We start from the raw sequence: 19,084 nt of genomic DNA, 5'->3' as shown, positions 1-19,084 counted from the left end.
GAGGTAATATCCGGTGAGCTTGGAGGCCCTTCATTGTCATTGATTACTATCTACCAGCATGGGAGACAGGCAGCTCTCAAATCCATCAGTATGCTTTCACACTTCCGTTTCTTTCAGTTGGACTGTAGAGATGCTTTTTTCTGTAGCAGCACAGTGGGTAGTGCTTTTGTAATAGTTACAGATGAAGGAATAAGGAAAACTTCACGTGCCTAGATTAAGGACGTGAGCATTTAAATGTCATTTCTCCGTGTTCCTGACAGACAATGTAGTTTTACTGTCTACTCATTGATATTCCATTAGTGGTTCAGATCACTCACTTCATGTTATTACCTAATAATTTTGTTCCATTCTGACATCCTAGGGAGAAGTTGCCAGTCGCCATCACAAGATGAAGTGGAGCCTGGAATAGCTATTCATATGAATTCAGTCCTTCCTCAGCAAGCTGAGAGTCCCTCTAGAGTATGTATAGTAATCCAGGAAATCTCGTTGCAGCTAGTTATCTGTAAAACTGTTTAGCCTGGTCTCTCCATGTTGCACAGTGAACTACCACAACAGCTGATCTTTTCAGGTGGTCTAACAATCCCCCGCCTCCCCCCCCCCCCTTTTTTTTTTTTTTTTGTTTGATTCTATAAACAATCAAGGTAATGTAAGGAGAGGAGCAGGAGGTAGGCTGAAACTCAACAAATACAATGACAATTTCAATTTCATGCAGTATTTGTTAACGTTATTGACTAAAATGTATATTAATAGAGAGTGGAGAAAGCATCTCATATGATGATGTCTTTCACAGGTACATTCATTCATACGTTGTTCCCTTAATTCATCTCCTGATGTGTCTGAAAAATTCTTGACTCCTGATCCTGATTATTTCTCTCCTCCTACTGCTCAGAGAAGTTCAGAACTAGAGGTAAAAATAACAGAAAAGACAGAAATGAAGTCTGTGTCAAGAATGTTGGAAGTAAGTTACACAACATGTGGTTTTATTATGTTCCCATTTGATCTGAAGAAGAGCTGTAGAAAACAGCAGAATGATAGTTTTTATTCTTTCTTTTCTTTTGAAAAAATACTTACAAATAAAGATTTACCTAAAAGAAAATTCTAATCCTGTTCTTTTAAAACACGCACCCTCGCCTGAATAAAACTGAAAAACAAAAAAACCCCAAACAACTAAAACCCTGACTCCTAAAACACCAGGGGCATGTTTTCTGTAATTTGTTTACTACGCAGTTAATTAATCTGTGGCTGAGCAGTTTTAGGCATTCATAATCTCAGCCTTGCCTTCACAGCTCTCTCAACTATAGTACTCAATAGTCTTAAAAGAATCTTCATTCATTTCTTGATTCAAAACTATTGTATGTACTGTTCAATCCAATCTGTGCTATTTGCTGATAAACTCTTGAATTCAAAAGTTTCTCTCCATTTTGATTGTTGTGAACATCATCCTGTGAGAGTTGTCCTACCTTTCACAGCTTGTCTGGGAGAAACTGAATTTGCTTCCTTTTTCCCCCCTCCTTCAGACCTCAGATGCTGAGGACAAATTAGAAGATGCTTGTGAAAGATTTTTGCAGAAACTGTTACCTGAAGATGCAGGATCAGGTGCTCAGGTTTCAGGTAAATTTGTTTTTTCTTTTGAAGGCACTTTTGAGTCAGGCAGACAAAGTGGTTTTGCACTTAAATTTTTGTCAGCAGAACTCCTGTCAGAAGGCTGGAGCTTGATTCTTCAGGGTCACTTGGTCTCTTACTCATTATTTTAGTAAGGGTTCAGGACACTCAGGATTTTGGAAAATTTTGGAAGGTTTGGGATTTGCAGTCACTGAAATATTGTTGAATGCGATGATTATGTTGCTGTGTTTCAGTGAAAAAAAACAGAACAAAACTCATTTGCAATCATTTTGTTTTTACCCTAGGGCTAAGATGAATCTTTTTATGCAACTTGCTGTGGTGCTGGAAACTGAATTAGGCTTGTATTTACACATTAATATTCTTATTGCTGGAAGGATCTTGAGCTTAACCGTAAGAGCTGACATTGTGTGCGTGCAGAATAATGGAAGGATCATCGTTGTTTCTCTAGTCTGTTGCCTCTCAGCTCGAATTTGTAAATGTTGTGGTATTCCCCAGTGCTTCAGTGGTTGACTGTCTGGCAGCTGTATGTTTATGAAAATGCATCTTTAAAACGCGTTTGTCTTTTCACAACAACAAAGGTTACAAAATTACAAAAATTAATAAAGTTGCAATTTCCTGTTCAATGAGTTGTATTGCTTTCTTTTGTGTTTGCAAAATCCAGTAAGAGGGAACATTTGTTATTTGTATTCAGGAGGAAAAATGCTATCCTGCAGCACAGCAGTGCAGAACTCTGGCAGTAACACGCTAGGAGTGAATCAACTCGGCCATATGCCTGTAGCCAGGTACGTAGACTTACTTTCACCCTTACTTCAAGCATGTTAGGTTATAAAGTGTGCTCTCTTTTTGTAATTTTGCTTACATATCTAATATTCAAATAAGATGCCGCTACTGGTAATGATCATCCACATGTCGTTGTTCCTTGCCAAGAAAATACTAAAAGGACCTTAACAAGTCTCGTGGGATTTTGTCTTTTACAGTGTTCAGTTGTGGTTTTGGTGGGGGTTTTCTGTTTTGTTTTTGCTTAATGAGGGAGCAAAAATAGGAAAATAAGTCATGTATGTATTACAATTCCTTTTACACTGATAAGCGACAGTCTCAAACAGAGCACAGATAATTCAAATTAAGGCTTCAGTCATGTGTTTTAATTTTGTTGTGCTTCGGTTTTGGAGCTCAAGCGGCATGAAGATCATGCCTTTTTCCTTTGTGTGGGAACAATCCGATGCAATTATGCTCACTGTATCTTGCCTCCAGGTAACCTCAGCCTACACTTGGAGACTTCAGTCTCATCTGTCAAATGTGGGGTGTTTATATCCAGTATTTTTGTAAATCTTATATTCTACTAATACGCAGAGATGTTGGTTAGACTCACCACCTCACACTGCAAGGGGTACTTTCACTTAAAGTGAAACACTCCTCACCCTGAAGTTCTTAAAAAAAGCCCTTAGCCTCCCTATAGCTTAGCTTTCATTGTGTTCCTTCTGAGTTAGCAGCTGCTCACTTTCTCTGAGTGTGGTCTGCCTCAGAGAGAAGGTAGTCCTTCAAAAATTTTGTGAGAGTGAAGACTAAATACATTTATTTTCATAATTCTCTGAGAGGATGAGTGAATATAATATGACCTTTCTTCCCTCATTCCAGTGTTGAAGCAGCACCAGAAGTGATACTGTGGGAGCCACCGGAAGAATGCAAAGAAAAAGATGAGTAAGAGCCACAGACCATTTTATATCAAAATTTTAGCAGTTGGTTATTATCATTGTAAAAGTTTTGTGTTGATGCAAAACAGGGAGTTGAGACAGACCAAAACTGAGAGACATCTGTCTGAAGTATTAAAGAAATATTTTCTCATGATGAATTGGGAGATTGGTATAAAAGAGCTATCGCATACAGTTGTTTGAAGTATTTTCATATTTATAGGTAATTAACTTAGTGTTAATCTGGCTGTGCTTCTTGACATTAAAGTATTAGAATTCCTTGTTTCTTCTGGCCATGTGACACAGAAGAAATGAAATTACTTTAAAGAGCAAATTGTTAGTATGTAGCTAAATTAATTTTACAACAAAAATAGTCTTGTGATTGAGTTTCTCAGGGAAGATTTGCAGAATAGGTTTGTGACTTAACTAGTAAAGTTAGTTCTTTTTACAGATAATGGGGATTTGCATAGAAATTAGTGATTTGGCAGCAGTAGGCATCTGTTCATTTCATGCTCTTCTGAGGACTATGTAATCCAGGGTGTATCTGCAGAAGATGTTGGTTTGCTTAATATAATCCCAGCCCTGCAGACACTTAAGAATTTTTATGACTTAGGTGGACATCACTGGCTCTGCAGATCTTTAGCAGTTTCAGTTTATCTGAGTAATTCTTTTAAAGGCTCCCAAGACCTACATTTTGTTTTAATTAATGGATCATTAGTTTTTGTTAAACTTTGAGGTCTTTGTGTGGCTTTGGAGAGACTTTTGTACCTAGTGGTTCACATTTGAAGTTCTTGCGCTTTCTGGAGGCAGTGTCCTGAGCTTGCTTTTATAGAGGTGTTATTAAAATTAAGAAATCCTGTAAAGGAGGGGAAAGCAAATAATTAACTTTTTTCTGTCTCTGCAAGATTATCAAAAAAGGTGATCTTTAGCCTTCCCAGAATTCTGTGGGAAGTTTTCAAAGGGAATGTCTTGTCTCCTTTCTCGAAAACTAGATAAAACTGAATAAAATTAAAGAACCCGAATATAGCAGAATTTAGTGATTCACAAGTGTAGGAAGTGGCTATTCTAACTGTCAGAACATCTTTCAATACTTCAGATCAGTGACAGATATTCAGGATTTGTCGAGTATCCCCTATGAGCAAGAGAACTATTACAGAGATGTAGACTGTAAAACGCCCAGAGTGAGTCATGTGCCAACAAGCGTCAGCACTCCGCTCAGCTCAGGTAACTGCAGAGGGAAAAGGAAGGACCAGTGAATTACTTAACCTTTCTGTGCCAGGAGTCAGACCTTTCTACCGAGATGTGCTGATACAAAAATCACTGATGCGAATCATGGAAACTCCATTCACATCATACTGATGCAGAAATGTCAGGCTTGGAATATGTAACCACAAGAAATGCTGTACCTGTTGTTTGAAATCTCATTGTTTTGGTCTGGATAGTTGCAACTTTGCAGTTAGAGCCTGTTTGGTCAAAATAAATCTCTAACATAGGGCTAAAGGAGAATTTATGGGGACACAGCTGAACACACTACTATCTGAAAGGTCTCCAAAGGATGATTACTTGGTAGTTAATTGTAGCCTTCATAAATCAGAAATTGTTTTATTAGACATTTAGAATTTATTTGGAGTGTTACATGCAGATTTTATCATTTTGAAGACAGACAATGTAATAAGTACTTAGTTTGTTCTGAGTGTTAATTAAGTGATCTCGACATTTGTTGAACTCAAGTGTTATTTATGAGCCATGAATTATCATTTGCTTTGTACTTGCATTAATTTGGTGTAATGAAATAGTCAAAATTTCTTAATTGGCAAAGTTTTGCATAAATAATTTCTGAGGTGGAGCTTCTAGGTAATCAGTTTGGACTTCTGTTTAGACATCATTTATGGACAATAATTTCTTAAGTTTCCTATGCAAGTACAAGAAATCTTTTTCTGCTTCCGTTGAGATGTGATCAAGACAAGAAAAATTCAAAAATAATTTTCCAGCTTTGCTATAATATTTTCCTTTTTTAATTCTAGAAGAAAAAATTCCAGTAGCCTTCGACAAACACTGCTATGAAGTAGCTTCAGATTCTTCCTATTGTGGTTCTGAAGAGATATCTGCAGTGTCCAGGACATTCACTACAGCTTATGAAGAGGGAAGGAGCACTGGAATTCCCTCAGTTGCTTCAGGAGTTTGCTCATCCAAGTTGAACGAGCCTGTAAGTCTAGAAAATACACCTTATGTCAGCCATTCTCTAAAATATTTTTTACAGTTCTTCTCCTTAAAATAAATGCAAGATGAGAATAGAAATACTTCTAGGTCTTTGTGTTTTGGGAGCCTGGATCTGTTGACATGATAACAGTTCTGATTGATTTCAAAGCAGTGTGTGCCACTGGTTATGCAGAGTTGACTTCCCCTTGCACCTAATCCTATGTAAATGTTGACCACCATCAAAGTGGCCTTGTCTTATCTGCCCTCCATTCCTTCCTGGCTGTAAAGAATTGCCATTTCCCAGCATTGAATCTGGTAATCCTGGAACACCAAAGTGACAAGTATCTGCAAAATGGTAGGGTAGAAAAGATATGTTTGTGTTGGGAGAGGAGATGGTGATCAGTGGGTCTTCCAGGGAGGCAACAGCAGGCTGCTTATCTGAGCCACTCGGAATTCACAAGTGATTGTGAACTATGGGCTTTTGACTACGTGGAAGTAGGGAATAAACTTGAATGAAAATTAATACATGTGCATGTGTGTTCAAGTGTGTAAGTTTTCAGGTGAAACTGAAAAGTTCTCAAAACTTAGTGGGGGAAGGTAAGTCAGCACATGAGTGATTCCTTAAGAAAACTAAGGTGGAAGCCTCTACATAGTAGTTTGGAAGCAAGTAAACGTTCAGAAAGCCCTTGTATGAGGGGATTAAGTTTATTCTTTTAATGCACAGACATGGCATAATGTTATCAACTTTGTTATATCAAAAAAATCCTCTCTTTGGAACTGACAGTTTCCAAGGTCACTGTAGTGATTTCCAGTAATCTCTTTGGAACTGAAGGTGTTTTGCGGCCACAGCTTTATCTTAACTACCTTTTCAGTTACATATAAAATAGTTGCCTTTATGCCTTTCTTATTCATTGATGGAGTTGTCATTTAAAGATTAAATTAGAGTTTCTTCAACCAGAACAGTAGCGACTGCATTTGTTGTCATCAGGTTAGGTCTGTGTCTTTCTTCTTGTGTAGCAGACAGTTGGGATTCCTTAAGCCCATTAACAGTGCAGTGCTGCCTTGACTGCTCTGCAGAGATACTTGGTTGTGTCTAAAATCTTATTCTACGATTTAGGTGCATGAAGCACCTGTTTTCATTTTGAGGACAGTGAGAACTTGTCTGTGATTACAAATTGTTGGGTTTGGGGGGGTTCTCTGCTGAATAGGTGTGCCTGGGTTTAATAATTAAGGATTCAAAGCAGGGAATGGGAACTTAAGAGGTATTGGAACGGTCCCTTCAGAAAATTCCAATCCAATTGTCCATACGTAGTCTTGAAATGGATAAGATTATGTAGCTGACAGTATCTTATGGCCAGCTAAAAGATGAGTGCACAGCAGCCTAAGCAGAATCACACGTCTGGCTTGCCTGGATGCTGCTACCTCTGTTTTCATATTCTGAACTGATTGAAGAGCAGATTTTAAATTTTAATTGTCAGCTATGGCTTTAATTAAGGCCTTACCTCATTTTGGATTTAGTACATTGAAAGGGAGGGTTGAAGGCAAGCAGTTCTTCAGTGTACCTTCTTGTCTTTCATTCTGTATGATCTTACACAGGATGGGTTGCCAGTAGTTGCTTCATCCTTGAGAAACACCAGGAAGGCATCTGGTAAGTCTCTTGACCTAGCTCAAACAGAATAATCAATCAATGGAGAAACGGATTTGAAAAGAAATTTTGCAGTTTTACTTCTTTTCCCCTTTTCTCTTTTCCCTTTTCCTCCTAGGCATCTCTATTTTTAGGGATAAATAGCTTTGTACACAACTGTGTATTGCTAGTGATAATTGGGTTATGGATTTTGTGTTTGCACCTGTGGACTAAGATCTCTGACCTCTAATCAACCTGTGTTTGAAGTGTAAATATTACTGGCCTAAAATTTGCAATACTGGATTGAGAGCTGAACTGAATGTGCAAATCTAGCTCTCAATGATTCTTCCATCATGAAACTATTTAAAGTTATTTGATAAAATGTGAATGAGCTGGGCTTGTGCAGGTTGATAAATGAAATACGTCAGCAAGATGCTGTCATGATGTAAGCCTATATCACAGTTATTAAGGATTAATCACTGCTAATTAAGTAGTTTGGTTTTTTTTTTCTTCTACCTCAGCAGTCTCAGAGGCACCTAACCAGCTCATTGATGAACTGCCTCCACCAGTCCAAGAGCTGCTGGATGAAATTGGTAAGAGGCACTTCACCCCAAATGGCATGAGAGTTGCCAGCTGTGTTCAATCAGGATTTCTCCCAAATCATTCACTACTAAAATACACAAGAGCTTCCATATCAGTTGCAGTCAGGTCAATGATTAGGAAGTTAGGCATCAACAGCTTAAATAACAGGCAGTTATCGAGTTTAGTCCTTAGAGTTTCTGCATTTCAGGTAATGGTTAGTTGCCACTGATGAAAGCAGCTAGCCTGTTGAGTGCAGATGTAATTTAACACCAAGATGAATTTTGTGTAGGCTGAATTTTTCAAAGGTGTCCCAGAGCAATGCATTTTCTCCATTAAAATGAATGCAAGCCAGGCAGCTGCATCCCTCAGGTACTTTAGCAGAGCTTAGTCTCAGTAATTTATGTTTCTTTTTGTAATCACGTACATCTTCAGACAGAACACAGTATAAAAACTATTGGTTTTACTGGTTGTAGTGGGTTGACCCTAAGGCTTGTGTGTTGAGATAAGGACAGGGAGGTCACTCAGCAATTACCATCACGGGCAAAATAGGCTCGACTTGGGGAAAATTATTTTAAATTATTATCATCAGAAAAAAAACACCTTCCCCCAACCCCTCCCTTCATCCTGGGATTGACTTAATTCCTGATTTCTCTGTGTCCTCCCCTCAAGCAGTGCAGGGGAACAGGGAATGGGGGTTATGGTCAGTCTACCTCACATTGTTTCTGCCGCTCTTTCCACCTCACACTCTTCCCCTGCTCCAGTGTGGGGTCCCTTCCATGGGATACACTTCTCCATCAACTTCTTCATCATGAGTCCTTCCCATGGCCTGCAGTTCTTTGCACACTGCTCCAGTGTGGAGTCCCTCCCACAGGGTGCAGTCCTTCAGGAATGGACTGCTCCAGCGTGAGTCCCCCCATGGGGTCACAAGTCCTGCCAGCAAAGCTGCTTCAGTGCAGGCTTCCCATGGGGCCACAGCCTCCCTGGGGCATCCCCCTGCTCCGGCGTGGGGTCCTCCATGGGCTGCAGGTAGATATCTGCTCCACTGTAGACCTGCACGGGCTGAGGGGACAGCCTGCCCCACCATGGGCTTCACCACAGGCTGCAGGGGAATCTGCTCAAGCACCTCCTGCCCTCCTTCACTGACCTTGATGTCTACAGAATTGTTGCTTTTGTGTAGTCTTACTTCGCCTTCCTGCTGGTGCAGATTTTTGAAATTTTTTTTTCATTTTTCCTTCTTAATATGCTATCACAGAGGCACTACCCCCATCACTGATCAATATAATCATCTCTGCCTTGGCCAGCATTGGGTCTTGGAGCTGGCTGTTATTAGCTCTATTGGACATGGGGGAAGCTTCTGGCACCTTCTTACAGAAGCCACCCCTATAGCTCCCCTGCTACCAAAACCTTGCCATGCAAACCCACTACACTGGTGTGTGTTACAGAAGAATTTGCTTTGGCTATTTGGCTATAAAGTTCTTAAACTAACACTGGAGATTGGGGTAATTAAATGTGTATAGGTCCTATGCCCTTTTAGAAATGAGGCAGTCAGACACATTCTAATCTTATTTTCTCATTCACTAAGACAAAGACATGGAGACTGGCATCAAGTGAATGAATAAATGATGATCATAGACAATTTCTAGGATCAATATATGAACTAATTATTTTAAAGTTTTCATCTATGTTTGGATGGATAAAGTAATATGGTACTTTAGATTGTATAGCGTCAATTTAGGAGGAGTAGATCAGTAAGGAAATATGTTGTTTTTAACAGAATATTTAAAGCAGCAAGATTCCATCGCTCAAGACTTTGAAGAGAAGGGATTGTATGACTGCGGAGTGCAAGCAAATGGTTAGTTGATAGTAGTCCTAACATAAATATTATAGATAAAAAACTATCATTGAATTGCTGCACAGTTACTCTGAATGGTTGTCACTGTACGTTCAGCTGTAGCAGTTTTTTTCTTTTTTTGGTTATATGCAGTGTTTTTGCAAATAGTACCCCTTCCACCAGTGTTTGCTGTCTTTCTCTGTGTATTCACTCTCTGAAGTCTATGGGGATCTGGTGTGGAAGGCTCGCAGGTCTGACTATCAGAGTTAGTCTTCTACTATTATGCCACTAATGTATGCTGTGTTAAAACACAAGTGACAAGCCCCACAAAGGTATGAGTGGTTGGCAGCTCAGTTAAAAGAGAGCTGAAGTTCCCATTCTGGAAGGGTGGTTCAGTTGAGAAAGTGGCCAGTGCACACTGACTGCTTATGTTTCTTATTCACCATAATGAGATAGTGCCTCTGATCTCACAGTGTAAGGAAATAGCATCCACTGGGGTAATCAGTATTATATTTCCTGTTCTGTTACAAAGATACCAAAGATAGCAGTACTGAATCTTTGTGCTTCTGAAACTGCAAATAGTAATAAGTGGGAATAATTTTTAGATGTACAGCAAGTAATGTCAGAGGAGCAGAAAACCTAAATCTCTATAGGCTCTACATTTTTTTCCAGTGAGTCAGAAAAAAAAAAAAGGCGGAACATGAGTTAGTCTGGTAAAAAGCTAAATAGCATAGTCACTTGAGAATGATACTGGCACTTGTTTGTGTTATCCTACAGCTTTGTTAGATCTTTTCCCAAAGGATAGAAGCTACTGGGACGTTATTCATAGGAGTATCTTGTTTTTAGGTGGTAAGGAATGCAGCAGCATGTATTGCTTGCTGTTCAGTCGCTGTGGTTTTGTTGTATTTGCATAAAGTACAGCTATTTCAGACTCCATTTTTGTGACAGCCTACTGCTTCCTGCTTATCATAGCTTAGCAGAAGGTGGCTGAATATATTCACATGCTGTAGGGAACAGAACTTCGTGAGATAAGTCTTGCGGGGGGGATATCATTGGATTTTGCTAAGTAGGGTAACAAAGCTAACGTCCACAGGCTTTCTTTTGATTTTTGTCCCGTATCTAGGATTGTAAGGGGAAAGATTAAAGATTAACTTCCACATGCATTTTTCATTTTAGTATGAAGCAAAATGTTCAGTCCTTTGAATCTAAAAATGTGTTACAGTAAAATATTTATCTAGGTCTTGCCTCTGGCCACCTTTGACTGTCGATAATGTGAGTTTGCTTAACTGGTAGAAAATCAGATGGCTAAGGAAAGTAATTGAAAAGTGGACAACTGGAAGTTTCCCAAGTGCAGTAAATAATAATACATTTTAATTTCTTTATTATCTTCCTTCATACCTTTGATATTAAAATATTTCTGTTTATGTGAATAGTTCCCGAGCGAATTAAAATAGAAGACAAGGAGTCAAAAACAGAATCTGAGAGAAGTGTGAAGAGAAATCATAGTTTATGGACTAAGGAGTCATTTAATCTAGCAGAGGAAACAGAAAGGTATGGAGAAAGGACGATAAGGCATGTTTGGCTTTGGGTTGCAAAGATTTAGACTAAGGTTTTCCAGTATATTTTAATAAGATTCAGTGCTTGCAGTAAGCCAGCTTTTTTTAAGAACGCAGATAATGATGACTGTTTTCTTTTAAAGTGTGTGGTATTAAACTTGCCAGCATCCATTTTAAATCTTTTATTCAACAGGGTTCACTCTACCCTTGATGATATTTTAGAAAGAATGCTCTGTGCAAGTCCTGGAGATGAGGAGATCCAAGAACCACCTCAGGGACACGCACTTGGGTTAGCTGATATTGATACTTTGTTCATAAGTTTATTTGTTCATGTTCTGTGTACAGATCTATGCAGGACTTTTCAGAAAATGGGCTGTCACTCCTCAGAGTAGTGTGTCAGGGAACTTGCCTGGATTCATAAATCTGCACTCCATACTAAATTGAAAGGGAAAAGAATGTTTTGTTAATATAATTTCCTGTAGGTGGAAAGCAAATACTTCAGTAGGCTTGGAAGGCAGTGTATAGTCTTCACAAAAATCAGAGATAAATTGACAGAATGGTGGATTTTTTGAGATAGAGAAGAATGTATGTTAAGAGAACAGAATCATGAAAGCTCTTCAGAAGAGACTTTGAAGTTTGGGAGGAGGGTTATACTGTCATGGCAATGTAAGAGGAAATGAAGACGATGGCAGAAGTCATATATACATCACTTTAAAGAAAAGATTCATAGCCCAAATAACTTTTTTTACTTTTAGAACTAAAGATCAGAGCCTAGTAACTCTGAACAACTCCACAGTAAATGCCAGTGAGTAGTCATAACTCATTCTACTAAGGAACAGAAGATGCTCTTGTGTTTGGCATAATGATTTTCTTTTTTTTTTTTTTTTTTAATTGAACATTGAAGGCAAATGTCGTGATAACCAGGAGGATCTTGCCAATAGGGCAGACTGATTCCTGTAGTATATATACTACCATGTTCATAAATGGCTCGATCCAAAGCCCACATGTTTACTTAATGCTGTTATATAAGGAATTGATGAAGTCTGCATGTGGATGTAAAGCTGAAGCACGTCAATAGTCTTGGAGGGCAAGAGGCAGGGTTTTTTTGGGGGTTGGGGCAGGCGGATGCCCATTATAGGTCAGGGTAAAGACAAAAAGGAATCTAGTTTCTCCACAGGCTTCTGTTTTAGTGCTCTGTGTTCATCTTGTCTAGAAGAAAATACAAAAAATTGGTATGATACACAAAACTCTTATCATTCAAGGGCTGCAAGCCTGCAAGATCCAGAAGATGTTGGAAGGACGAAGGCAGTAGAGGAATGCGGAGCCAGGGCCAGAGGCAGAGCACCAGAAAGCTGTGCGGGTAGTTCAGAAGGTCCTCTTTGTCTGTAATGTACTGGATGTTGTGCTGGGCAGTATTGTATTTATTATATTGTTAGCACTGAATTTGTCAGGCTTGCGCAAGCTGGGTTTTTTGCTTTGCTTCATTTCCCTCATCTGGGTATTGTTTCTATCCTGTGCTTTTAAAGGAGAGGAAGCTGCTCTAGACTTAAGCTCTCCAGAGGCCCTTGAAAATTTTCTAATTTTGCAGGGCAGTTGAGACCAGCAACAATGTGGACCGTTTGCTGGAGTTGTAGAGTGTCTCTTATAATGAGAGTGTGGTTTCCTCTACTGACTTGAAAGCACTGAAATCCAGCTGGTAATACTGTGTCTGTCCAGTTCCTTGCTCAGCTGCTCTGGCTTAGGCACCTAAATGCTTCACACTGTAAGGACTTTGGTTGCCTTCAGTATGGATTGGTATCTACCTGTGATGTGCATGCTAATGCCATTAAATCCCTTAAACATCTGTTTCCGTCTCATCTCCCCTGGTGTTCTTTTAATAGAAACTATAAGTAAGGAAGAAAACACAAGATAAAAGTGTTTCCTCTGTTCTCTAAGTCCAAATCTCCCTTAGGAACTGTCAAAGCTGACTGCTATTCTACAGCTAAAGTAAAAGGTTTCAATTTCCAACATTTCTCAATTAAAGATGTTTCTTGTTACAGGGAGAGGATTGACATACCTGCATGAAGTGAATGTGCATTTAGTGCTATGTAAAAGAATAGGAGAGAACCAGAGTTTTGTCTGGAAAGAAAAAGGCAGTAGCCTTTCATTTTCAGAGAGAACTTCTGATTTTTCAGTGTGTAGCACAAGATGATGTAAAGGAGGCTGATCTTCAGTGTTGTGGGCATTTAACATTTCTACAGCAGCTCTACAACACAGGTTTTGCTTCCCAGTTAGGCACCTGAAGTTTGAAATGTCCCACATCACTAGTAACTTTTGGAAGCGTTGATGATAGTTTTTAAATGCGGAGATCTGGTGGTAACATCATTTAGCAGATATGACCCTATTTCTGTCAGACTTGTAGAACTGAGCTGGTAGGGATTGGGCTTCAGGTTTTGAAAACAGTAACTTCTGATCTGAAAGAGGGTCCTGTGTAACGCACCCAATACAGCAGAGCTGATGCTGGTTTCTGATTACAACTGCGTATTAACAGATCTGGCAAAGAGATCTGTCATGCTTGATTCAGCATGCTGCCATGTGCTAACAAAACTGGAGCTTTCTCTTTGAAGTGTTGTGTGGCTTCTTGGTGCTGAGCTGAAATGACATGTTTTTTAGACATGCATCCTGAAGATCAGAAGTTCCACTCACAGGAAGAGCAGTCTTCATCTTTGCCATTCAGGTGAGCCTCTCTGTGAATTAAATTTGGCTTTGGTAGAAATTTGTGTATTCTCTGGCTGTATGAGATACAGTCTTGTTTTCCGTGCTGACAAGGCAAAAGGAAATCCCATTCCCTTCAACTCGGAGTTTGATGTAAGAAAACAACTGGGTAACTGGGGTGGTTTTTTTTCCCCTCCCTACAGGATAATTGTTTTGGATCAGAGCTCTCCTACATGATTAAAATGGATAGTAAGTTCTAATATATCACCTGCTTACTGCTGCTTATACAGTATACAGCCTGTGAATTGCAACCCTTTTTGGCCACACAATTGTAAAGCTCTGACTTCCTGTAACTGCAGCAGCAAGTACAGAAGGAAAACTAACGCTCGACTTTGTAATACAGTTTGTACTAGTTTTACACCATTGTTGCATGTAAAAGCAGTATCAATAATACCACAGAACTCAACTGTTTTGTGAACATAAGATCCTTATGAAGCTGGCTGCTTGGTGGGGTTTTTTTCCGTGCATGCACACTTTCATAAGCAAAAGAATTTCTTGCTCTGTTGCATTATGCAGTTTTTAATGTTACAGACACAATGATGGTAATTCTGTGGAATGCTGTTACTACTCAGGCACTTAAATTTTTCCATGCTGGAGTGTGAAGCACTGTTAAAGCCCATGTAGTGTATGTTTTTCCTTGCTTATTATATTTAACAAGGTAATTTCTTGTTTTCTCTTTTCTTAGTGCTTTTGTGATCTAGCGTTAAACTGATTTGACTGATTAAAGGGATTAATTGCTGTGTAAAAAGCTAATGAGAAAAAGGCAGTGTTCTCCAGAGACTGCAAGTACAGCAATACGTTCCCTGTCAGCATTAGACAAGAATATGAGAAAATCTGGTTAGTATTGCAAAGGTAACTGTTGTTTAATTAAACCATACTTTTGGTAGGCCTCATCCAAAAAAAAAAAAAGTGCCCCTGGATATAGTTGAGCTTTGGATGAGGATTTTGATGGGCACAGCAACTTCATATTTATCTTTTCTTGTGATAAATACTGTTCAGGTGCAGGAGGTATGAAGATTGTCCTTGTCCCTTTTTAACAGACACTGGGATTTTAGCTGCCTGTGTACACCTGGGTGTGCTGGTTGCTTTTTCGTTCCTGTTCTCATAGGGAAATGGTGCCTATCTGTAACTGTCAGTTAATTTGGTTTAACAATACTAATAAAAGTTTCCAAGGTTATTGTGCTGCCATGTGGTTCTTTTTCTGGTTTTGGATGTTCTTTTTTTGGGTTCTTTTCTGGGTTTTGTTTCTGTTTTGTTTTTTACTTGTTTTATGAACTGTGTTTCCCCTCATCAGACCATATATGCAACTAGATACCTATAGAGCTACTCCAGGGAAGATGCTGCAAACTGGCAGACTCGGGGGAGCTTTTTTCAGAAGAGAGCAAGAAAAAGTAAAAGTCTCACATGTTTAGTCGTGTTGTGGTAGTGATAGAGCTAGAGCAGAAGGGCCAGCAGCAAGGAGGCTGCCATTTGAATTCTGCACCTCAGGCTGACAGCAGTGCCAGCGCAGGGGAAACAGGGCTCACTTTTGAGCATGACATGGTTCTGTCCAGGCAAAAGTTTAATATTTACTAACCCGGGCTCGTATCAACTTGCAGTTGCCCGGTTTTCTCTGTGTTCTGTATCCTGGCTTCAGGCAGAAGAACTTTATATTCTTGATACAAACTGCTTGCTTTGTAGATCCTACTTCTCATCGGCTGGGAGCTGTGCAAAGCCTTGGGTTCTGCTGCAGCCTGTTGCAAGGCAGAAAGGGTAATGACAAATGCATGCAAAAGTGAAATTGTGTGATTCTGTCCTTAGTGGCTTGCAACCCATAACTGACAAGTAGCCGAGGGTCATTCCCTCTCACTTTGGGCAATGTTTTCTTAGGTTTCATAGATTTGTTCAATTAAATGAAAAGTAATTATAACTTGTAGGGCTGCAGCAGTGTGGTGGAGTGGAGCAAGCACGCGTGCATTTTTACAAGCACATAATTATGTATCACTTTGGTTTGTAACATGTGAAATCTCCTTAGCTTCTTGGATTTATTTTTCTATTTTATCTGTCAAACCAAATGGTGAGCAGACTGTGAACCATTTCCCTATCTTTTTTTTTAATCTTAATGTGGAGAATTTTTATTTCTGTTGGTAGAGGGCCTTTCAAGTAGTCCCATAGCCTGTCTGCTTTCCTTATCAAGGCCAGAACGCAGCAGTTGGAGATTTCAGTTTTTCAGCTGCTTGTACTTTTCCAGATTTAAGTTTAGCATGAATGTAAATCATCCTAATAACATAAAGCACGGACACAAAAGCTGTAATTAACAGGAACAATTAAACAAGAACCAGCAAAAGACAGCAGAGATCAGAGAGAGCCCATCTAATGCTGTTTTTCAGCTTCCCAGAGAATGAAAGGCCAATTAATTAAATTAAAGCGGTGATACTGAGCTGTTCTAATTCCTCCCTGAGCTGCCAGCATGTAGGAAAGCAAGCGGAGAGAGGGAGGTCAAGACACGGGGCCGAGGATGGGCGTCCTGTCCCCCTGCACCAGGGAGGCAGCACTGCCTGTTCCTACTGGATTTCCCCGCAGGACCCTGCGGCAGGTTTGAGTGAAGACAAGCAAAAAGAGCAACCGTTAATTGTCTCAGCAGCCATGTTTCAGCTCCCTTGTATCTGTCATCATACTGGTCTTGGTTTAGGGATTTTTGTTTTGTTCTTGTTTTGGAGCAGAGAATCTCGGAGAGAAAAAAAAAGCCCTCGGTTTCCCAAACCTCATCACAGCCTGTGCTGCTCCGATGGCCGTTCTGACTGTGTGCTACCGGGTGGCGGGCTGCATGCTGGTGAGGCAATTTACTGAGGTGAGGAACAACTTTTAGCATTGCTTCCCGCTAAGTCCTTCACAGGTTTCCTGCAACAGCACAAACTGTGGAAGATGGTGGGAGGATGAGAGGAATGAGGCATGTTTGGGGATTGTCCGTGTGGATGTTGTGCCATAGAAACAAAACTGTGGAGGGAAGAGCGAACCTTTAAATCTTGTGACTGTGGATCAAGTCTCACTTTGAAAGCAATGGAAGTGTTTGGAATCAAAACCTGAAAGATGTCTGCGAAGGCAGACAAGCTGCTGGTAGCATTTTAGAGGAATTTGATAAAAACAGTCTCAGGGAATTGCTGTCGTAGTGGTGTCTGAACCTTGCACTTAGAAGCCCTATCCATAGGCTCCTAAATCACATAAGCTGCATCGCAGCCCAGAAGTGTAATTGCAGCTGGTGTAGACAAACGTTGTGTTTTGAGATTCAAGATCTGGTGTGTAGCTGTGGAGTCTCATGGAGGTTTTTTGGTCTTTCCCACCCACGCCACCCCACCCCCAGCCCCCCACAACAGGCTTTGGTGTCTTTTGCTTTCTGTTAATGTCTTGGCTGTTGGGGCAGCAGTGGTTCTGCTGTGCCTTGTCCTCAGGGCCTGTTACAACCTGTGTTTCGCCCTTGCTGGGAAATAATGGATTTAAGACCTTTCCTTATTGCCTGAAATATAAAAAAAATAAAATTTTCTTTCTTTGAACTGCATTTTTCCTTGCTATCTGTTACGATGTCATCTGTGGCACTTGGCCATGAGAGGAATGCCAGCTGTAGTAGCAGGAGGTGAAGTGTTTTCTGTCCAACCCTCTATCAAGCTGGTAAAACAGATGCATGTGAACTTGTCAATGTTTATTTATTAATGCACTTAAACATACCTGCTGGATTTTAACCACTTTCACAGTGTGACCCAAACTTCATGGTGAGGGCAGGCAATGCAAGTAGGACTTGGTTTATCTGGGGCTGGTGGCCGGGCGTGCGGCTCTGTCCTACAGACCCTTTGGAGGTGGCATCACAGCCGGCCTGTGTTGAGCCCGGGGCTGAACAGCAACTTGGGATGTTTTGCATTGAGGAAAAATGGAGGGAGGGTGTCGGTGTATGTGTGGTGGCGGTGGTCTTTAAAAGACATCTGATTCCCTGAGGTGAGGGGCTGGAAGGAGGGGTGTTTCCTTAGGAGAGCAAAATAAAAGGTTTGCAGTCCATCCCATGACAGGGGTGGCTCCTCTTGCACGAGGAGATAACGCTGTGTCTTTCTGGGGACTGTGTGAGGGCTGTTGGGGACCCCTCTAAGTACCACCCATCTCCTGGGTGTGGGGAGCAGCTGCAGCACCGCCCTTCCCTGTGCCCATGCTGAGCGAGGCTGGGCGTGACGGGCAGAGCCTGAAGCTGCAGTTAGGGTGAGATGGTGTCACCTAATTCCACAGCCCATCTGCAGCAATGCGGAGGTGGGGGCTGGGGGCAGCCGGGGTGGTTTTTCCTGGCCCCCAGGGCTGGTAACCGCAGCCCACCATTTTCAGCAGGCAGCTCTGAAACTGGCAGGGAAGGGGCAGGTTACGCGTTGTGGCAGAAAGCTGGTGTCCACCTTGAGACCTGGAGGCAGAGGCTGAGGGGTGGACACTGACGTATTTTGGGTGAGGTCTCTAATCAATTCCCAGCCTAACTCTTTGCAGACTCTGGCAGTTTATGGACAACAGAAGATTCATTCTGTCTGCTTTACGTGTTGAACAAGCAGTTTGTGATCTAAAATTAAGTTGCCTGATCCCATAAAATCATGGAAGTGGAAAATGAGCTCTTGTTCAGGCTCAGAGGATGCTCCGTCCCTTTCCATTTCATTCCCCAAAACCTTGCTGCTTATACAGCAACTCTGGGATCGAGCCTGCACCTACGCTTCCAGGTAGGATAGATGGTTCCTCATTTTGTGAGACCATTAAGTTGTTTTCCAGAAGCCCCAGTGAAGCTGTGATTTCGTTAGCTAATGGCTTTCTCGCCTGTTTGTTCATGAAGGTGTAGATGATTGGATTGTAAACCGTGGCAGTCTTGGAGGAGGAGGGCAGGGATGCGAGCTGGCTGGCTGGTGATGTCTTTGTTGCTGGCCACCACCAGCGCAAAGGCAGTGTAGGGCAGCCAGCAGATGAGAAAGGCCATCACCATCGTGATCATCATGCATGTCACTTCCCTCTGCATCTGCTGTGTTGTGTCCGATTCCTGCAGCTGCACCGCAGCTTGTGGGGAGTTTTGAAGAGAACGAGAGATGCCTGTTAACTTCCAGCAGCATTTCCATCCCTCAGGTGCCCTGACATCAGGAGAAGCTGACGGAGCTGCCACAGTGTCACCAGCAGGTCGGCCACAGCCAGGTTCACCAGGATGTAGTTCAGGGGGGCCCAGAGCTTCCTGTGCCTGGTG

At 41.1% G+C, this 19,084-nt stretch overlaps 1 protein-coding gene across 1 annotated transcript in view; it reads left to right on the top strand.

Moving 5' to 3' along the window:
* TEX14 (testis expressed 14, intercellular bridge forming factor) overlaps window positions 1-15,034 on the top strand; it is a 32,369-nt gene extending 17,335 nt beyond the window's left edge. Inside the window, exons 17-31 of the mRNA XM_080382541.1 lie at window positions 362-459; window positions 791-958; window positions 1,518-1,611; window positions 2,315-2,405; window positions 3,259-3,321; window positions 4,408-4,535; window positions 5,336-5,517; window positions 7,107-7,158; window positions 7,656-7,727; window positions 9,491-9,568; window positions 10,981-11,098; window positions 11,297-11,392; window positions 12,366-12,463; window positions 13,756-13,819; window positions 14,001-15,034. Of these exons, the coding sequence (XP_080238667.1) occupies window positions 362-459; window positions 791-958; window positions 1,518-1,611; window positions 2,315-2,405; window positions 3,259-3,321; window positions 4,408-4,535; window positions 5,336-5,517; window positions 7,107-7,158; window positions 7,656-7,727; window positions 9,491-9,568; window positions 10,981-11,098; window positions 11,297-11,392; window positions 12,366-12,463; window positions 13,756-13,819; window positions 14,001-14,034 (1,436 nt within the window). The 3' untranslated portion in view covers window positions 14,035-15,034. The remainder of the gene's footprint in view (window positions 1-361; window positions 460-790; window positions 959-1,517; window positions 1,612-2,314; window positions 2,406-3,258; window positions 3,322-4,407; window positions 4,536-5,335; window positions 5,518-7,106; window positions 7,159-7,655; window positions 7,728-9,490; window positions 9,569-10,980; window positions 11,099-11,296; window positions 11,393-12,365; window positions 12,464-13,755; window positions 13,820-14,000) is intronic.
* Window positions 15,035-19,084: the final 4,050 nt, after the last annotated feature.

The sequence above is a fragment of the Falco punctatus genome (genome assembly GCF_963210335.1).
Source record: "Falco punctatus genome assembly, chromosome: 1".
Lineage (NCBI taxonomy): Eukaryota > Metazoa > Chordata > Aves > Falconiformes > Falconidae > Falco > Falco punctatus.
This window is presented reverse-complemented; position numbering and strand designations above follow the sequence as displayed.